This window comes from Heptranchias perlo, chromosome 36, assembly GCF_035084215.1.
Source record: "Heptranchias perlo isolate sHepPer1 chromosome 36, sHepPer1.hap1, whole genome shotgun sequence".
In the NCBI taxonomy this organism is placed as follows: domain Eukaryota; kingdom Metazoa; phylum Chordata; class Chondrichthyes; order Hexanchiformes; family Hexanchidae; genus Heptranchias; species Heptranchias perlo.
The window spans coordinates 16,825,370-16,846,729 of record NC_090360.1 but is presented as its reverse complement, the minus strand read 5'-3'; the positions used below and the strand labels follow the sequence as shown (position 1 = coordinate 16,846,729).

Here is a 21,360-nt window from a genome sequence, read left to right as displayed (position 1 = left end):
TCTTGTTCTTTCCTCTGCTATTCCTGTTGCACTTTCTCAGATAACTGTAGTGGGGCTGACTCTGTTTCAAATCCCAGAATCCTTCCTGCTGCTTCAGTTGACAGCGCTGACCCTTTTACCCCTGTTGTATCTTCTAATCAGACTGGTAAGAGGAGCAGACGATTTGATTTTATAAGTGATGCATATGATGAACACGGAACACCAATCAATTTCCAGGTAATATGGAAAAGTGTACAAAAAAACCCAAAATATTCAATTGGCTGTAATTGGAAGCCTAGAAAATGCATTTATTGTGATGATTCTATGCTGGTGTGAGGTACAACCACCACAGAAGATATGATTTTCCATATTATTGAAAAGATGTCTTTATGTAATTTCTCAGTGTTATATAGGCCTGGGATTGACTGAACAGTATTGCATCTCGTTACAGGCCTATTGTATTGTGAATCATTTTACCACGATACTGGTGTAAATTCATTGTAGCTGTGCCATTCTCTCCTGTTCCTGCTGCTTTCAGTCCAGTTTTTGCCATTCCTTTTTTTCTTCTCTTGGTCCCATCTCAGTGTCCATGGTCAACTGCTTTTACATTCTTTTTGCCTTTGTTCAGCACTCCTGACCACTGTCCTTTTTATCTGTCAACAGCTAGTGATTCCAACTCTGGTGGTGTGAGTGCAATTAGGAATAATATAAAATAGTTCACAAAATCCAGCTGTATGTGTTGCATAAAATAACCTAGTAAAGTGATATTTTTTACTTTTCTAGGTGGTCATTCAAAGAACCGCAGTGGGAGTTCAGAGAACAGTCTTCCTGGTCTAGCTAGATCTTTTCTGCTTGTGGATCAGCTGATAGACCTATAATGACCCCCCATTAACTTATCTGCATATTAATTACCTGCACCCTCCAGTAGAAATCCCTTTCCAAAGAAAGCATGGTAAAATCAGTAGTATACCTCACTTGAATGCCACGCCTACAAGACATGATTGTAACAAGATGCAATGGAGATGCTACTAAAAAATAAACGACTATTCATCAAGGCTTTCCTTCACCTTGTATCTGCCTGTGTTCCGTTAATATGCATATACAAGAAAAACTGCTTGGACATCCCTCCACTTTTAAAACCTGCTGAAATCCTCTTCCTACCTTCCCGTCTTGTGTTGAAATGTTTTCCTGCAGGACCTTGGCTCGATATACCTCAGCATTTTTGAGCGTTGTATGGTAAAACTGTGCATAGCTACAATACCCTTTAGTTGCGCAAAGTGATTAGCAAATTTGAAAATGCAGCACCTATACCCTGTTTTTTTTTTTTTGGTTTAATTTTGTAGCTTGGGAACTATTTAAGCTAACACTGCCTGGATTCTAGTACTTGAAGTTGTAGTGGCATTGAGGTCTGGCGTGTTAACTCGCATGACACTTAACTACATACTGATGTGAAAACATGCAGTTCCTTTTGCACTGCCCTGCTTTAATTGCTTTGCCTTAGTTTGCAGTGAGTTAAGTATGCTCTTCAGTTGTTTGGGGCATTTTTGCTTTTAACCTTTCTGTAAAGATAATTCAACCTGATCATTTTCTTTGCTAAGAAACAAATTGTTTTTAGCCTCATCATACAAATTGAATGCGGATGGCAGCACTTCACCTATTTAGTTTTACAACTTCCCTCCATTTGTTAATTTGTTTTGAATTTTAACTTGAGTATCCTGTTTTTAACTTGATGTACAGACACACAAGTGACGTGCCATCTAGTCATATAGGGCTAAGCAGCAGTGAGTGCGATACCTCAGTGCTGTGCACGAGTAGTCTTCTGTAACATGATTTAAAAAAAACTTTTTATTTGCAGTAAGGCATTCATTTTCTACTAAAGACATTAAAGCAACCTTGGTGGTCGGTTGAAGTTCTAAAAATGTATATGCGTTATATGCACAAAGTTGTCTAATTTTGTCTTTCCTGTATTTTGTTCTTAGTCACATAAATAAGGACTATGGGCTTTTAATTCAGGCTTAATTAAGTCCCTAAAATTTATTGCACAACTCTGATGTAAAAGAAAAGAAATCATTTCCATTTAATTCAGCATAGAATCTGATTCTTAATTTAGTCTGGTAGATTTAGAAACGGTCACATTTTTCACATTTTTATTTAACTAAGATTAACTTTTTGTAGGACCGTTGATCAATATAGCTGTAACGAATACCAAAATAGAAACGTAGTTACTTAAATGATGGCTATTGTGTGTCTAAACTGGGTGGTGAGCTTTTACAAAGTGTGTCTTGGGTAACTTTACTAGATTTTTAAAAATTATATATATATATATATATATATATAAATGAAGCAACAGTAAAGTTACAAACTCTAAGCTAGCTGTAAATATTTCAAACAGAGTGAAGATAATGATGGAGTGGTCACCTTCCTGATGTCTCTTAATGCCTAATGTGAGGACTGTTACTAGGTGTCTCAGTGTGCAATGTTGACTATTTAATAAATTGCTTAGTTTTGACAGGGTTTTTACAATATAAAGCTTTGCACTATATTTTCCATTGTGCTTAAATCTCAGGATATATCCTGCCTCCCTGTTTATCAAGTAGCCGTTACTGGCATGTGTGAGCCTAAAATATGTTGCATTATTTCTGCACTAGTTATTTTGAATGTCCTACCACCAGGCTAGTCTTGAACGACTGCAACAAATGGATGACTAACGTGATTATTTAAAGCATATATACTGTAAATAAATTTGAAAAAATTTTCACATTTACACTAAACACTGCTTTTCTGGTTTATTAATTTGTATATCTGCATCATGCTATTAGTGCACTGTCCAAAAGAGCTTTGTTACAGATAGTTTTGTGCAAGAACAAATATGAATGTAAGTTATGTATGTTGCGTATAGAATTATGATATTCCAAATGAACAATGTCATACAGGGAGAATGCTTTTAGCTTTCTTTAAAAAATTCATTCTCTGGATATGGGTATTGCTAGTGAGGCTGGCGTTTATTGCCCATCCCGTGTTGCCCTTGAGAAGGTGGTGGTGAGCTGTCGTCTTGAACCGCTGCAGTCCATGTGGTGAAGGTTCTCCCACAATGCTGTTAGGTAGGGAGTTCCAAGATTTTGACCCAGCGACGATGAAGGACAGTGATATATTTCCAAGTCGGGATGGGGTGTGACTTGGGGGGGGGGGGGGGGGGCGGAACTTGGAGGTGATGGTGTTCCCATGCACTTGCTGCCCTTGTCCTGCTCGTTGGTGGAGGTTCTGGGTTTGAGGTGCTGGTGAAGAAGCTACATGATTTTTGTAGTACGTAATTCATCATCTTCTGACCAACAACACATTTGACTGAAAATACATTTGTATTCTTTCTAGGATATTTGTAATTGTAAAAAAAAATGCTATGAAACAGTATTAACATTTTATATAGCAAATTCCATATTTAAAATCATCTTTGGCAGTGATTTTAAAAATGGATACAAATGTTACTTTCTGGAAACCACTTGAAAGAGTTGTCTCACTCGTGATAACTTTAGATGACTTCCTGTATATAAAATGCCCTTAAGCTTGCTAGTGACTATAGAACTTGAAAAATGTCAATTTCACCAAAGAGCTGCCATTACAGAGCATCACTGGTGAGAATATTTTCTTTTACCCCAGATAATGTTGGCGAATAAAAGTAAATCTAAATGCTGACCATGTTTTCAGACTTTACAAATGAAACCAAATCCCTTCATTTATTCATCATGGGACATTCCTATGTGGCTTTCATTACTTATTTTTGTGCTGTTGATATTCACCTGATTTGATTTCAAACAAAGAAAAAGTCCTTGCGTCATTCTACCTGTTGGGTTCTTTTTAATAGAGCAGGTTCCTGAGCATACTCAGTATTTTTATCAAACCGATTTGATTCTTACTGCATTTGTGCCAGTCTTTCAAAGAAAGATTTCATTGGCAGAAAAAAGTGATTTGGTAGATGAGGTCTACATTGGCCAAAGCACAAGAACAATGGCAAGTTATCCCACAACAGACACTTCACTTCCATGAGAAAAAAAACTAGGCAAGAAACCTTGGCATATATAAAAATTCAAATTAGAATCCTTTTGTTTAATCCAGTGCCATTGGTGTAACTAATACATTTCAAAGGAGTCTTATTTGGGGTCAGATTGTCAGCTTGGCTGAGTTGATAGGCTCTGAGTCAGAAGGCTATGGGTTTAAACCCTACTCCAGGACTTAAGCACATAATTTAGACTGATGTGATACTGAGTGCTTTGTCAGAGGTGCTATCCTTCAGATGCAATGTTAAAACCAAGGCCTTGTCTATCTGTTCCTGTGGATTTGGCAGATGTTAACGATTCCATGGCATTTTTGGTCTCCATACTTAAGAAAAGACATACTTGCTCTCGGCAGTACAAAGGAGGTTCACTCGGTTAATCCCGGGGATGAGGGGGCGGACATATGAGGAGAGGTTGAGTAGATTGGGACTCTACTCATTGGAGTTCAGAAGAATGAGAGGCGATCTTATTGAAACATGTAAGATTGTGAAGGGGCTTGATCGGGTGGATGCGGTAAGGATGTTCCCAAGGATGGGTGAAACTAGCACTAGGGGGCATAATCTTAGAATAAGGGGCTGCTCTTTCAAAACTGAGATGAGGAGAAACTTCTTCACTCAGAGGGTGGTAGGTCTGTGGAATTTGCTGCCCCAGGAAGCTGTGGAAGCTACATCATTAGATAAATTTAAAACAGAAATAGACAGTTTCCTAGAAGTACAGGGAATTAGGGGTTACGGGGAGCGGGCAGGAAATTGGACATGAATTTAAATTTGAGGTTAGGATCAGACCAACCATGATCTTATTGAATGGCGGAGCAGGCTCGAGGGGCCGATTGGCCTACTCCTGCTCCTATTTCTTATGTTCTTATTATTCGAAGAACAGCAGGGAGTTCTGGTGTTCTAGCCAACATTTCTCCTTCAACCAGTGCCACCAAAAATAGATTGATCATTCACCTCATTACTGTCTAAGGGATCTCTCCACATGCAGAATTGCTACTGTTTTTGCCTATAGCTGCTGCACTTCAACCTAATTCATTATACATAAAGCCTTTGAAAGATTGAGATGTCAAGGCCCTATTTAAATGTCTTTTTCTATGCTGTTGCTTGTTTCGATCGATATGTCTCCAAAGGGACTATTATTTTTCTGTTAATCCTACTGCAGAACCAATATTTGGGTTTGGCATCCTCCCCAAAATCAGGGAAATCCAGGAAACTAAATGCAGTGGAATGCAGAGACAATCTGGAGAGCAAGCTTTAGGTGTCCTGGGTTAACTTGTACTGTCAAATAGACCAGCTAAGTGACTTATTGAAGACCCTGCAAGTATCAACTCTCAATATAGTTCTGACTGTTGGAGATGCTGTGCAACCAATGATGCTGCAGTTACAGGGTACTCTTGTCATGCAAAATGTGGGCATGAGCTCTGGAACTGAGTCTAATTATAGGTTAAAACATTGTGGACAGCCCCCTAAACATTAAGCATCAAATTACAGAGATGCCTTTTCTCTCAGCAAAGGCATCTTTATCGAGTTTAATTGCCCATTTTGTGTCCCCAGAAAATCTTAAAATAGCCAATAATTATACGGCCTAGAACTCCTACTTGTCCCAGGACTCAACTTTTTACCTTCTCCTTTCTCCACCACCCCCACCCCACTAGTAGTGTTGATGGGAGAAACTTTATCCAAGACTTTATTTAACTTTATTTAAGACTCCAGCCAGATATTCTTTCTACAGAAACACATTTTTAGCCCAATTGGGTAAGAAAGCAAGAAACATTTGGCTCCGTCAAGTCTGTGCATGATGCCTGTAGAAGCAATAATCAGCCCTGTGGTGAATGCTCCCCAACTCATTTAATTTCCTGAGAAGTTTTCTCTCTACTCCACCCTCCAGCCATTAAATGAAAATCTAGAATTGCTTTTTAACCTTGAATCCTGAGTAGTAGTCTTTGCAGATTTTCTTGACATGACATTTCTATCATCTTAGTTCAGGAACAAATTTCTATCTAAGTTATATAGGAATCTGCACAGATGGAATATGATGCAGCAATTGAAGTAATCGCTCGCTTACAAGTTTATACTGTGGAGAAGGAGGTGGTTAGAGTCCTGAGGTTCTCGTACGGGAGCTTTTCACTGAATACAGTAAAAATTGAGTACTTACACAACTCTACACAAAGTATTTTGAATGTGTTAGGGGAGGGCACAATGAAGGGAAAGAAGAGTTGACCTTTATTAAGTCAATTCCCTGAGCCCTGGAGTTGAGAGAAAAAGTCTCACTGCTTCTCCCAGCACTCTGGCTTACTTAGTTGCAGACTGGGCGTTCACCTATTCGAAAGCTCAACAGCTTGCTGTCCTGGGAACAGCTCATTCTGTATTATGTAATAAGACTTTACAGTCCCTAATTCTACCTGAATGATCTTCTAACTTCCCCCTACCAAATAAAAGCCCCAGAAGTTATACTAATAATTCCCTGGGAAGATGTATGCAGTTGTTGTCTATACTTTCTCTAAATTATGGCATTACCTATGAGAAGACACCCAAAATTATTGAAGTTTGATTGTCTTGAACTGCTTTCAGTGCTGTTGGAGTTCATGTATATTCCCCTAATTTTTACTAGTGGCCTTTGAATTACCTGATTTTTTTTATTACTGTAACCATGGGACAGTCACTATACTGGAGTTGTAATCAACAGAGCCTTCATTCTTTCGCTTTTTCACCGATTTTGCTTACCACAACCCCACCACCCAACTCCAGCTGTTAGCCCAAATTGCTGCGTGGGAGATAGTAAGAGCTTTAGGATACTTGGTCATTATGATGCTGTTTTCCATAATGGGGTTGAGCTCTTTCCCATAGAGCCTGGAGTCCGAGTGATGTGCGTAGACCCAATTAGTGTTTGAGAAAGCTAATTGATCTTTTTTAGCATCAAGGCTTCGTAATGGAGTTCTTGCTGAGTACATGAAGGATTCTAATCTTAACCAATGGGTAGAGGAAGGAATCCAGCCAGTCACATTTAGAATAACACCCTAATGGAACTTAGTTTTGCTGTTTAGACCGTTCATACAAGCTGCTTTGTAGTAAACTTGTAGCTCAAACGGGACCTTTTGAATCTTGGCTTTGGTTTAAAATTGCTGAATCTACAACTTTGTCTGCCAGACACTCTGGGAAGTTTTGAGCCGATCCCCGCTGATCATCACTTGCAGTTTAATGAATGGGTAGTTTGATTTCAACGCCTAACCTTATCTCTCTTCCAGCCTCAATACAGTGATGGGCATTTCACAAGGCTGGAGTGAAAACTTTGCTTGTAGATACTTTTTAAATATGTATTTCCAACAGGGAGTTTCAAGCAAGCTGGACCTATTTTTATTGATGTGAACAAACTGAGTTTTGTGAATCATGGAAAGCGCTAGATTTATTCAAGATTTTTAAAGTAAACGGCAGCCATTGCAAAAAAAAACTCTGGTTCAATTCTCCATAGTTCCATAGTAACACCACAGCTTTAGTTTTTTTGGTGAGTAAAAGAAGCAGGCCTCCATTCTTATAGGTTCATCGCAATGATTGTTTGCACCTGAATCCATTATGTTGAACACCATCAAAAAATGTTTCTTTAAAAAAAAATTTAATTAATCAAATGCCCCCCTCCCAATTTTCGATTGTATGGTTTTATTTCAGGCTGTGGAAGTGTAGTATCAGTGAAGCTTATAAAGCAAAGCATACTGCCTGCTGTTGTTGGATGCACGTCAGAGGATGGAATGGAACTGACTTGTGAAGAAATGGTGCATTTTATTGGACGTTGCTTATCAGCACCAATAACTGAGGAACATTCAAGTGATCTCACCCCGTCTACAGGGACTTTTCACAGCAGCGATGAGGAGGAGGGTAAAAGTGATGAGATGACTATCAAACTGGAAGACCAAAACAATTCCATGCCTGCTCTTGCAGATCTAAAACAGGATTATGACCTAGAACTGAGAAATTATGATCTGGACCTGCATGACCAACCTGAGGACGAAGGAGAGTATCCCGCCCAAGATATTTCTATAGAAGGTGATCGTGAGCTATGTAAAATGGGGTTATCTGATTCTACTTCCAGCATCCAAGATACTGAAGTCTTGCAAGATTCCACAGTGGGTTATTTGGAAACTAAGACTCTACCATTTACAGCTGATGATTTATGTGCAGAAACACGTAATGTGGCTGATAGTGAGGAAGCAGATGTATTTAAAAAAGCACCATTTATACCCAAGATGAATTTTGAAAGTGGTGAAGATGAATCTCAGATTTTCACAAATGTGCCATTTGGAAGCAAAACTGCCCTTGGTACATGCTTGCAATCTGTTCATTCAGTGCAAACAGATTTATTTGGTCAGGTCCCTTTTGAAAAAGTTCCTGTTGAAAGTGGAAGGTCCTCTGTAGAAACATGCCACTTTAAGTTAATCAGTGGAAGTACAAATGACACAGAGGAATATATGCATTCACCTGGAGAAGGAATGATGTGCAAGATCAGGAACGTGGGACAAAACATTGAACTAAATAGGGAACAGCATGAACTACCGTTGGGTGAAAAATCAGAAGACACTAATTCTTTAGAGTATAGGAAAACTGAATTGTTTTCAAAAGTTCCTTCTGTATTAAATCCTTTTAGTCAAAATTGCTATTCTGAATACTCGGACTGTAATAATAAAGTGAGCGTAAGCTGCCAAAACCTGGCTTTGAGAAATTTGGGACAGCTACAATCTGATGGAATGGCTGATGCAGAGCAACCTGCATGTTCAAACTCACCCCAGCATATAGACAATGATGACCCATTTACTGCTGCACCTTTCTCGAGGAAGGGATATGTAAATATTCAAACAAGTGGCTCAAAGTAGAGTGAATAAGATGGTGCCCACCACTGTGACTTTCTGCAATTTGACTTGTGAACATAGGAAGAAGAAAAAAGGGCAAACCTTTGCCTATAAATAATTCAGTTGACTTCTCGAAGGGCATAAATTAAAACTTGAAAATATCTCTAGGCAGACTCTGTTATATTTTTTTTTAAATCATCTAATCTTGCCTTTTGTTCTTTTGGTGGTCTTCAAATTATGCTGTCTTGTTACCACATCACCAACCTGTGGAAGTATTTTTCCCTATTTACCTTTTCAAAACTCCAGATCTCTAATTAGCTGTCACAGTTCTAGTGAAAAAAGCCCCAGATTCTCTAGCCTTGCCTCATACTAATGCTTGTCTTCATCATAGTAAATTTCTTCTGTACCCTTACCATGGTCTTGACATAGTTCCTAAAATAGAGCACTCTAAACTGGACACAATATTGGAACTGGCAAACCTATGATTTGTATAGGTTTACTTTTGCTTTTGTACACTTATGTCCCTATTTTAAAGCATGTTTTTTTCACAACTTTATCAACTTGCCCTCCTACTTTAAGGTCTCTATCTGAGCCTTAAGGTTTCACTATTTAGTGTACAGTATTTCTCTCTATTCTTCCCTTAAATGTATCCCCCCTCCCATTTCTCTGCAGTAAATGTCATGCATTATACATCTGCCTAATCTACTATTTACACCCCTCCAATCAGAAAATTCCATTAACCACTTCTCTGTTTAACTTCCTTTCCATGTTTCCACATTCCCTTTAATACCATGTCCTCATTTTATCAATAAGTCTCCTCCTATGTGACACTTTATCAAATGCTTCTTGAAAATCTTTATATCCAACCTCCATTACATTTCCTTTATCAATAAGCTTTACTTCCTCAAAGAACTCAAATGTCAGCCATGTCTTGCATTTTAATAAATCTTTGCTGTATGTCCTTAGTTAACCCATATCTTTCTAAGTAAATATTATCCCACATTATGGTGTTGAGAAGCTCACTCACTATCAGCCTGATTAGTCTGTCATTACCTGTAGTCCCCTCCCACCTTTCGCACAACGCCATTTGAACCTCTCCAATCAGGTTTCTGCCCCTGCTAAGCACAGAAACCAAAGTCATAAATTACATTTTCGCTAACTGATTATGGTACATTATCTTTCCTCATCCTCTCTGCAGCCTTTGATACTGTCGACAACACCATCCTCATTCAAAGCCTCTCCTCCATTGTCCCACTCAGTAGGACCGCTCACGCTTGGTTCTACTCATACGCATCTGATCATAGCCAAAGCATCTTCCGCAATGGGTTCTATTCCCATCTTGCATCGTTGTCTCTGAAGGATCTATCTCCTCCTCTTCCTCATCTACATGTTGCCCCTTGGCCACATTATCCACAGACAAGGGATCAGCTTCCACACGTACGCTGATGGCACCCAGCCCTACCTCTCCTGACCCCTTCCATTGCCTCGGTCGTCAGACTGCTTGTCCAACATTCAGTCTTGTAATTTCTTCCATGGGTAAAGCCATCATCTTTTGCCCCTGCTACAAACTCCATACCCTTGCCACCAATTCCATCCCCCACTGCCTCAGGTTGAACCAGACTGCTTGCAACCGTAGCATTTTATTTGACGCTGAGCTGAATATTCTCTCCGCCACAAAGACTGCCTACTTCCACCTCTCTTATAGTAAAATGGCTGTTCATGTCTGTAATGCATTGTGTGAACAGCAGTCTGATGTGACTACCTCAGCCCATCCGTTGAAACACCCATGCCTTTGTCCCCTCCAGACTGAACTTTTCCAATGTGCCACTGGCAGGCCTGTTAGCCTTCACAAACTTCCACTAATCTGTAAAGCTGCTGCCTGTATCCTATGTTGCTCACCAATCTCACATCCTTGCTGACCTACATTGGCTTCTGATCTCCCAAAGCATTAAAATTCTCATCATGTTTAAATCCCTTCATCCCCTCACCCCTGCCTACCTCTATAACTTCCTCCAGTCTTAAACGCCCTTCAAACTCTCCATTCTTCTGTCTCTGGCCTTCATCCACCAAGGACCTATGTTATAGAATCATAGAAGTTACAACATGGAAACAGGCCCTTCGGCCCAACATGTCCATGTCGCCCAGTTTATACCACTAAGCTAGTCCCAATTGCCTGCACTTGGCCCATATCCCTCTATACCCATCTTACCCATGTAACTGTCCAAATGCTTTTTAAAAGACAAAATTGTCCCCGCCTCTACTACTGCCTCTGGCAGCTCGTTCCAGACACTCACCACCCTTTGAGTGAAAAAATTGCCCCTCTGGACCCTTTTGTATCTCTCCCCTCTCACCTTAAATCTATGTCCCCTCGTTATAGACTCCCCTACCTTTGGGAAAAGATTTTGACTATCTACCTTATCTATGCCCCTCATTATTTTATAGACTTCTATAAGATCACCCCTTAACCTCCTACTCTCCAGGGAAAAAAGTCCCAGTCTATCTAACCTCTCCCTATAAGTCAAACCATCAAGTCCCGGTAGCATCCTAGTAAATCTTTTCTGCACTCTTTCTAGTTTAATAATATCCTTTCTATAATATGTTCTGGACCTTTCTCCCTAAACCCCTACCCTATCCTCTTATGAAAGCAAACCACTTCGCCCAAGATTCTGATCGCCTGTCCTGATAGCACAGTGTCCATTTTTTGATTACATATCTGTGAAGCACCGTGGGTTATTTTGCTACGTTAAAGGTGCTATATAAACGCAAGATATTGTTGATTTATCCCTTTTCAGCTTTTACAGGGGTGTTACGTCAGCAATACTCCACTCCTGTAACAACTCCGAGTTCCAAGGATGTTTGAAGTATTTGATTGGAGCCTCTGCTAGTTCCTCTGACTTCTCTCAGCATTATAGGATGCATATCAGGGTCTAATGCCCTTTCCACTGTTTCACAAACCTTTTCAGTAATTTTGTTACTAGTTATCCTATCTAACTGTTTCACCACCTCCTCTTCTACCCTTTCATTCCCATTATCGCACTCTTTTAGGTATTTCTGCATTTCTTTTCATCTCTAATTGACCTTTTTCTTCAATATTTTATTTATTTTTTTCTAAACTGTTTAAAAATACTTTACCATTTCTCTATGTTGCTGGTTGTCTGTCTTCATTCCCCCTTTTGGCCTGTTTTTTTGCTTCTCCTCTGCATTTTCTAAACTTTGCTTGATTTTCTTATGAGAAATCTAGGGCTAATAAAACATCTGCTTCTAAGTCTCATTTTAGTTTTAATTTCTCCACTCATCCAAGGAACTCAAGATTTGTTGCACCTTCTTCAATCTTGTGGGAATATATCTAGTTTGTACCCAAATCATCTTGTTTTAACTATTTAAGTTACCTCCCTTTCCATCTCATTTTTCCAGTCAAATATCATTGCATTCAATAAGTAACCAATATTAGCTAATGCCCATATCCCCACTTACTGTAATTTATCTTGATGTAGAATTCAACCCAATAATAAACCACATTGCGCAATGCCATTAAACTAATGTATCAGTCCTGTACTTTTCAATGGTTGGGCATGGCCCTTTTTTCTATACCCAATGCCTCATCCTAATCTTAATTTACAGGTCTTGAAAATTAATATCCTTGAGCAAAGTCTGTCCTCAGTTTATGGTAAGGAATGAAGGTAGAAATACTCGGTCTATATCTCAAAACAATTGCTACCTTTTGAGTAATAGTGTGGGTTAATATTACTCACCCTCACTTTCTACTTTCTGAACAAATGTCAAATTACAAATGCAAGACAATGTAATTTATTCAAAATATTGTACTGTAACAAAGTTTACATTTCCATAGTCTCACTTCAGCTGTACTGTATTAAAGACCTCACTTGTGCTGATCAATGCAATGCTAATCTATTCATTACTGTGTATTCAACAGTGCATTACTATGGTGTTTTGAATTCAGTTTGTGTTGTATTAAGTCAACATTTGTGTTTGTGTACCAAACAGCAAATTAAGAATTCAAAGCTCATTTCCTGCTGAACCACTTCCTAAAACAGCACACAGAAAACTGGCAGAAGATTGCAGATAACTGCTGCTTTAGTGATCAATAGTGAAGCCTGCAGGGAGCAAGTCAAGTTTCGTGCATCTTGGGAGCCCTGACTTATGCCTCTGGCTACATTCAGTAGAGACATATTTCAGTGCAAATGGAGTAATGTCAATATGAGTGTCTTAAATTAAATCACAACTTTAACTGTGGTTACAATGGATTAGTGATCCCTGTTACACTAGATTTTCTTTTGGCCATGCTGATGTAACATTCCATTCTACTTGTGCATCAAGAATATTCTGAAATTTGTTTTTTTTTAAAATGCAACAGCCAGCACATCAACTCTAGATTTTCCACACAAAATGGAATGTTGGTAGAAGACACAAGGAAGCAAACTACATCAAAAGTCTTTATTGAAGATGCAACATTCAGGTTTATAAACATTTTCAAAACAATACTCAAGTAATATCAAAAGACAAAAATGGTTAAAGTAGCAAAACAAACAAAAACACAATGTTGTCTCATGTTACAAGCATATACTGATTGGAGTAGCTCTATCCCCAAGTCAACATGGTTGGAGGGACTGAGCTGAATACTTTGATAATAGACCAACTGCAATAGTTGGATAAATTTGGCACTAGGAGCATTGCAACACAACACTGACCCAAATGAAGAATAATGAAGCACAACTATACGTTATTAATCTCAAAACTACAGTACCAAGAAAAAGAAAAAGCATTTTTTTAATCTGGAGTTTCAAAGGGCCTCTTGTAAAGGAACTGCAAGAGAGCTATTGGAGTAGGTGGGGAGAAAGTGTTGTTTAACTGGGATAGCACTGAGTGAAGGTGACATGCTACTTTGTAAGTGTGCACTGTCAACCTACCAATCAGCTGATGATCAGTTCAGGGGGAAGACTAATTGCAAAATTTTGTCATTCAGCCACTCCATACTGTAATCATTTTGATTTGATCTTCACGACTGCAGTGACCAAATGGACTTGAATTTCATGACCACTTTCTCAGAACCGAAGCTATCTAACCCCACAATTTTTACTGCAGGAATTCTCAAATCAATGAGTACCTGTAACATTCTGGTTTTATTTGTGAATTAATTGATCGTCCTTGTGCTGTGAATATTTCAGTCAATACATCAACATCATGAAATCAATGGATTTTTTTTCTTATTCATTTGTCTCTGGGCACTTCTGTGCATTTTAACTACCATGCCCACTTAATAGATCAGAAGGCATCCCTGCTAAGAAATGTTTTAAGGTGTCCCTATGTATTATCAATGCATAACTATATCAGATCAAATTGGATTAATTAATTGCAAGTTTTTCTTCAAGAAAAGGTTAATCTTCATGGAGTATAATAGATTTAGACTACACTTTTACTGGCAATTAAGATAATGTAGATAAATCAAACTATATACAATTTGACTCTAGGAAAAAAAAAACACACTTCCAGTTATAGTGCTTAAGCTGACAAACACGAACCATACAGCCTAATTAATGAGGCTTTCTTTCAGATCTCAGCCTACTGTGGTACCGGATCTTTAAGAAAATTCAGGCTTAGCACAAGACCAATGCACCATTTTAGTTATCAAATAGTGTATAAGTCACATTCCTATTTTACATTAGCCTTTCCAGTAAAAGCCATATAATTTGCACCCCTATGTTTCAAGAGATTAAAACATGCACCCAATAGCCATCATGTCTTAAGTTTTACAGTAATCATATTGCAACTTTGAAACTCCTTGTTCATTTGCTCTTCATGTAAATGGGAACATAAAACAAATTGCATGTTTAACGTATCCTGGAGTCTTAAAATAGTTTATAATACTTACCAACAAAAATGGGCCAGGACAATATTTCAGAAAAAACTTTACATCAAAATGGTGCCAGGGATACAATGTCCAAAGATTAACATGAAATTTCCCCATTTAAAAAAATAAAAAGTTGAATAACTTTCCCCTCCTTTTTCCGTCTCCCTCTTAAAATTTATGTCCCATATAACTTTTTTTTAAAAATGAAGTGATTTTACAAGATCAAATTATGAATCGGTCTCCTGTATTAAAACAGTTAGTGCATGTGTCTTTCCCAATTAATTGGTTACTTCATAACATAAGCCATAGTTAGTGGTTATTGAACTTGTCATCGAGTATTAAATATCAGGAAAAATATTACTGTTCAGGAGGGGACATGGATTAGGCCTTGTAAACATTTATAATGTGTTACTTTGCATGCAGTATAATTGCTTTTCTGTCCTCTAGCTATATTAAATTTGCAGCATACATTTTACAGTACATATTAAATCATTTCTACAAAATGTAGACCAATGAACAAAGCAGGCATTATTATTCACCCAAAAAGACAATTCAATAAATACAGTTTGTACTTTACAAATACATGCATTGACTTTGTTAAAAGGCATTTTATTGTAGCTGCCTTACTGCACCTTGAGTTTGTGATACCTAGTAGTTACTGGCACAATCCAAGTGTTAGAAAAGTGGGCAGCCAACAATTTGGCTCATTAGAAAGGCTTCTTCATGCAACAATAAGTCTGAGGAACCGTTGAGTAGGTGTCACAGTACCAGTATGTACCACAGTACAATCTTCAAACTTACAGCACATGATCGAGACACATTCAGTTTTAAGTAAATTAGAAGGCAATCATGCAGTTGGTTAGAAGACTCGTAGAACTGAAGAATTGGTTAGTAGAATTGATTTTTTTTGTGTGTGTGTCCTTAACTGGAAAGCAGTCCTCTTGAGGAAATGCTGAAAAACTTGTAACTTAAAGTTTACTTAGTTATTTTTAGACATGGCTGCTCATGTCTATAATGCATTATGTGAACAGCAGTCTGATGCCACCAATAGAACATTAAAACTACCAAGAAATGCCACCACTGGTGACTACAGCCAAAGTAATTCAAGTATCCACCTAGAAAACAAGAACTTTTATTAGAATGCAAATTGCAAAACAAAAAGGAAGGAATAACTGACCATCTGCACAATACATATTCTGTTTTTAAACCCAAACACATAATGCTTCACTCTTCCCTTTAGTTCCATATATGAATACACCCAACTGTGTCGTTACAGAGAACATTGTTATAAATAGTGAAATGTTACTAAATCCTACAACATTTCCCATCCAATAAGGCTTCTTCCTTATTGCATGTTGTGATGTCTAAACCTAAATAGCTAGTGGCTAAACATAGCACTGGTCATGTTTCAACAAAACATTGTTTTTATGACACAGCATCAGTTTTCTCCCTTGACCCTTCCTTCCTTCCTTCCTTCCTTGAAGGCAATTATCCATTGTTGAGTTATTGCTTTGTAGATGGCAGCAGACCTCCAGTGCCCAGCCCAGGGGTCCACTCTTGTGTGAGCCTAGCACAAGTATCACTTCTTGGTTTTTCTCCCCTCCCTATGCCAAGAACGTCAAATCAATTGTAGCATCCCTACTGTTGACCTGCTGGAGATTAGCCAATTCATTACATGCCAATAATTGAACCCTAAACTGAATTTTACATTAAATATCCTAGGTTGTCCTACACGTTCTCTTTTACAAGAAAAATACTTTAAATCTGATGAATCTCTGATAGCACAGAACATACCTTTCCATCAACCAGTATTAATTCTCACTATCCTACTTGACAGGTCTTCTGTGTGTCTCCTTTGACACACTGCACAATTTACCATAGTGCTAAGATTGAGCGAGGGAGGCCAGTAAAGTGCGGTTCTCCCCATTTTAAGTTCTCCTCCCTGAGCTGGCCTGCTCTGGTGCTGTGCAGCGATCCATCCACTAGCCCAGTTAAGAACAAAAGAAATAATAACTGAGAACAGATGTTGACCAAGCCTAAAATTCAATTTTATAACCCTTAATCTGGTCACCAGACTAATAGGACCATGAGAGTTTACAACACAGAAGAAAGCCTTTAGGCTCAGTGTCTGCACCAGCTCTTTGCTAATCTCATTTTCTTGCTCTCCCCACAGCCCTGCATTTTCCTCTGCTTCAAATATCTAACCACTTTTCCTTTAAATGATCTCTGCTTCAACTATTACCTCCAACATCTCTCAATGCATAGAAAATTCAGCTAGCCTGTCTCCTCACTCTCACTGAGGATTGATCACCCGTCGTTACTGATTTCCAAAGTAGAGGAAACCTTTCCTTAACCATTCCGAGAGGGTGAATAATAATTTTAAAAACCTCTCTTAAATCTCCTCTCAGATTTCTCTGCTCTAGGGACGTGGTTCCAGAATCTCAAGTCTCTCCTCATAAGTAAAGATTTTCATCCTCGATATTATCCTGGTGAATCTACACCGTACACATACTATAGTTTAATGTTCTTTCTAGAATGGGGTGCCCAAAACTGCACATTCTACTCATACTGTGGCTTAACCATTGCTTTGTACAAACTTAATACCTCTTTGCTTTTGAACTTTATGCCCTTATATAAAACTAAAAAAAATGTTGTCCTATTTATGGCTTTATTTATCCACACTGACACTTTCCAAGAATTATATATTTGAATCCCTAGGTTTCACTCTTCATCCACATCCTTCAGTGTCTGTCCATTAAACGTATGCTCCCATTTCTTGTTTTTCCTCCCCACATGTATTACCTCACACTCTTCCACAATAAATTGCATTTGCCACCTGCCTGCCCATTCCACTAACTTGTCTATGTCCTCATGAGCCTTTTACAGTCATTGTTTGCCAAATTCCCTACTTCTGTATCATCAGAACACTTCAATATGCCCAAGTTTAGTGAGCGCTAAAAGGAACTCACTATGTCGTACCTTTGCTTCTGCCTGTGCTTTATTGGGTTTGTGATAGAATCTGATATTTAGTTTCTACAGGAAGAAAAGTAAGTGAACCATTAAAACATACGCAGAAAGATTAGTTCAAATTTTAAATACACAACCTTTGCTGTCCTGACACCCACGGATTAGAAGAGAACTTGTAATTCTGGAGTGTCAGTATATAAAACATTCTTAAAATTTTACTGTTGTAAAGCAATAAGCTTGAAGGTACAGTAAATACCCAAAATTTGCAATGACTGAGTGGATTTCTAGGCCATTTCATAGGACAGTTAAGAGTAAACCAAATTGGTATAGGACTGGAGTCATAGGCCAGACCAGGTAAGGACGTCAGGTTTCATTCCCTAAAGGACTTTAGTGAACCAGATGGGTTTTTACAACAATCTGACAGTTTCATGGTCATTTTTACGGATACCAGCTTTTTTTAAAACTGAATTCAAGTTCTCAAACTGCCAAGGTGGATTTGAATTTATGTTCTCTGGGTTATTATTCCAAGCCTCTGGATTACTAGTCTGGTAACATAACCACTGCACTACCGTTATCAAACTAAATACCTAGGGTGTATTCACCAAGGTGCGTACCATAAAGCCTGGAGGCCACAAATAAAGTTTAAATCCAGGTTTTCTCAAGTTGCTGACACTAACAGAATTTCATGTTCCGAATAGGATTTTATCCACCAGCGAGGCAACAGTATTAAAATCTCCAGTTCCACACAACGCAAACAGGACAAACGAGTAAGAAATGCAAAAGCAAGTAAAGAAAGAAAGAACTTGCATTTATATAGCGCCTTTCACGACCTCAGGACGTCTCAAAGTGCTTTACAGCCAATGAAGTAATTTTGAACTGTAATCACTGTTGTAATGTGGGAAACGCAACAGCCAATTTACGCACAGCAAGGTCCCACAAATAGGACCGAGTTGCCTAGGCTTCGAGGGCCCAATTGAAAAGGCTTGAAGGGTGTTTGCATTATAGGCCTGCAGGTTGGATACTCCTACAGTGCACCACAGCAAACACTAACAGAACAGCCCCATCTTTACCAATGTTGCAAACAATCAGAGCTTATAACTCAGCTCTGAATTCCCGCAGAGCCTACCCTGTGCTTGCCCTAGTTCCGACTATCCAGATAGCTCAGTTACCCCCCCCAGTAAACTTGAGCTCATCCAAAACTCTGCTGCCCATGTCCTAACTCGCACAAAGTCCCATTCGCCCATCACCCCTGTGCTCACTGACCTACATCGACTCCCGGTCTGGCAATGCCTCGATTTTAAAATTCTCATCCTTGTTTTCAAATCCCTCCATGGCCTCGCTCCTCCCTATTTCTGTAACCTCCTCCAGCCCTACAACCCTCCAAAATTTCCCAGACTGGCCTCTTGCCCATCCCTAATTTTCATTGTTCCACCATGGCGGCTGTGCTTTCAGCTGCCTAGGCCTTAAGCTCGGGAATTCCCTCCATAAACCTCTCCGCCTCTCTCCCTTTCTCTCCTCCTTTAAAGCGCTCCTTAAAACTACCTCTTTGACCAAGCTTTTGATCACCTGTCCTAATATATCCTTATGTGGCTCGGTCTAAAATTTTGTTTGATAATCGCTCCTGTGAATCACCTTGGGCCAGTTTACTATGTTAAAAACTCTATATAAATGCAAGTAGTTGTTGTTACCAAGGAGGAAAGAAATTCTGCAGTTCATTCACACAAAGGAATTGCCCTAGGGTACTGTGCAGTATTTAAATAATAGTGTGGAATCATTATACAATTTAAAAATAAAATTCTCTAACATAGTCTCAATCTGACTTGGGGAACATTTTCACTTGTCTGAATTGGAGACACTGATGATAGTTTCAAGCATTAAATTAGTTTGTAGCAGAGTAGTTTGACCGTCATTTCTTAGTGAGCCTTACCACATGGAACTTCCTCCCTTGAAGTAACAAGGCAGTCAGTCAGCCCAGTGGTGGAAAAATACTAAACAAAATAGTCACTGCAAAACACTCCATTCCTTGTGGACAGCACAGTAAGATTATACCCTGGGGCATAGGCAGCCTATAATGAGGGAGAGATTGTGGGTTTATTCTGGGAATTCAGACTGTCTTGACACAAGGTGAAGCTGAGCTGGATTATATTCTATGATATACATGGGAAACCTCCCCACCTGATCATGAAAGGGCAAGGGATGGGTAAGAAGGGAAGACGGATAATGTAATAAAATACTATTGTGCATAAGAAGCTGTCTCAGTTCACATCGGGATTCTGTAGCCTGGATTTCACTCACTTAAGAAGTTTGTATGGATCCAGTTATTACAGAGTAATAATATAGTAGAAGCCTTTTAAACCAAGGAATCTGGAGAAGGAAAGTCTGGGGGTTGGGGCAGGGGGGGGGGGGGGGGGGGAGTGTGGATAGGGTGATATTTCTTATGCATAGCACGCCCTTATCCTATTTTCAAAAATATATAACTTCATTAAAAAGTATCCCTTTCTTCTTTGAAAATAATAGTTAGATCTTTACATCTTTACTTTCACAAAGACCCCCCAGTTCAGGTCTCCTACACATTGAGAGGGACTACATGTCCCCACCAATGGCAAATGTCCCCGAGTGGCTCCATTGCATGCAATGAGGGTAGTGACCGTGGACTGGCCAAACAACAACAACAACTTGCATTTATATAGCGCCTTTAAAGTAGTAAAACATCCCAAGGTGCTTCACAGGAGCGTTATCAAACAACACCGAGCCACATAAAGCGATATTAGGACAGGTGACCATAAGCTTGGTCAAAGAGGTAGTTTTAAGGAGCGTCTAAAGGAGAGAGAGGTAGAGAGGCGGAGAGGTTAGGGAAGGGAATTCCAGAGCTTAGGACCTTGGCAGCTGAAGGCTCGATCCACTGCTTCCTGAGTCCAGGAACGATTACTGCTGACTGGGTACTCTGCTTTCTCAGGGTACAGCAGTTTTGGGTCGGCTCTTTTCTAATTTCAACACTAGCGTTTGGAGGCCAGTTAGCAGATCTGTGTGAATATGTAATACATGCAGCTCCACTTTCCTCAGTTCAAGAATAGCATTGAGTGGGCAGTAAAGATCCACACGGCTTGCTTGTCCCACTCTAAAATGGTATCATGGTAGGTACCAACGTGGGCAGGGGGGTAGATTCTCATCATCAGCACTCCTTTGTGTGCCAGGAATATTTTTTCCATCCATGGGAGGCACACACTCAAATTCCTGATAGGCGTGCCCAGTGTGAAAAGCTCTGCACCAGAAGAGCTGAAGATGAAAATTAACCCCAGTATTTCTGAGTTGTTACCCCAGAAGCAGTAAGTTGAATTGGCCTTTACTATTTTTCATTCTAATGCCAGTTGTTAGGAAGTCAGAAGTTTCCAGTGAATACGAGAGGCAAAATATATCCAGCATATACAGCAGATTAAAAATACCAAGAGAGAGAGAGACTTACCAGGAAAGTATCTTTCAGGTACTTTACTATAATAAAACAAAAATGCCAAACTTGCTAGTAGATACATAACACCTACTCTGGGCGCAAATACCTAGGAGAAAAGGAAGCGGATGTTTCAAAAAATGTGGAAAGATTCAGGATGAAGGGGCAAATTCAACACTATACCACATTTAAATATCATGGTTTTAATCCAGAGTGA

The 21,360-nt window shown here is 39.1% G+C and overlaps 2 protein-coding genes across 4 annotated transcripts in view; one reads left to right on the top strand and one right to left on the bottom strand.

Annotated features, from left to right (window-relative positions):
* LOC137304147 (AP2-associated protein kinase 1-like) overlaps nt 1–2,750 on the top strand; it is a 77,475-nt gene extending 74,725 nt beyond the window's left edge. The window contains exon 16 of the mRNA XM_067972647.1: nt 763–2,750. Within this exon, the coding sequence (XP_067828748.1) occupies nt 763–857 (95 nt within the window). The 3' untranslated portion in view covers nt 858–2,750. The remainder of the gene's footprint in view (nt 1–762) is intronic.
* A 10,553-nt stretch (nt 2,751–13,303) lies between these two features.
* Nucleotides 13,304–21,360, bottom strand: part of LOC137304145 (progestin and adipoQ receptor family member 3-like) — a 30,683-nt gene continuing 22,626 nt past the window's right edge. For all 3 annotated transcript variants that reach the window (XM_067972642.1, XM_067972643.1, XM_067972644.1), the window contains exons 6-7: nt 21,162–21,252; nt 13,304–15,846 (exon numbers count right to left, since the gene is read on the bottom strand). In XM_067972642.1, the coding sequence (XP_067828743.1) occupies nt 15,707–15,846; nt 21,162–21,252 (231 nt within the window). In that variant the 3' untranslated portion in view covers nt 13,304–15,706. The remainder of the gene's footprint in view (nt 15,847–21,161; nt 21,253–21,360) is intronic.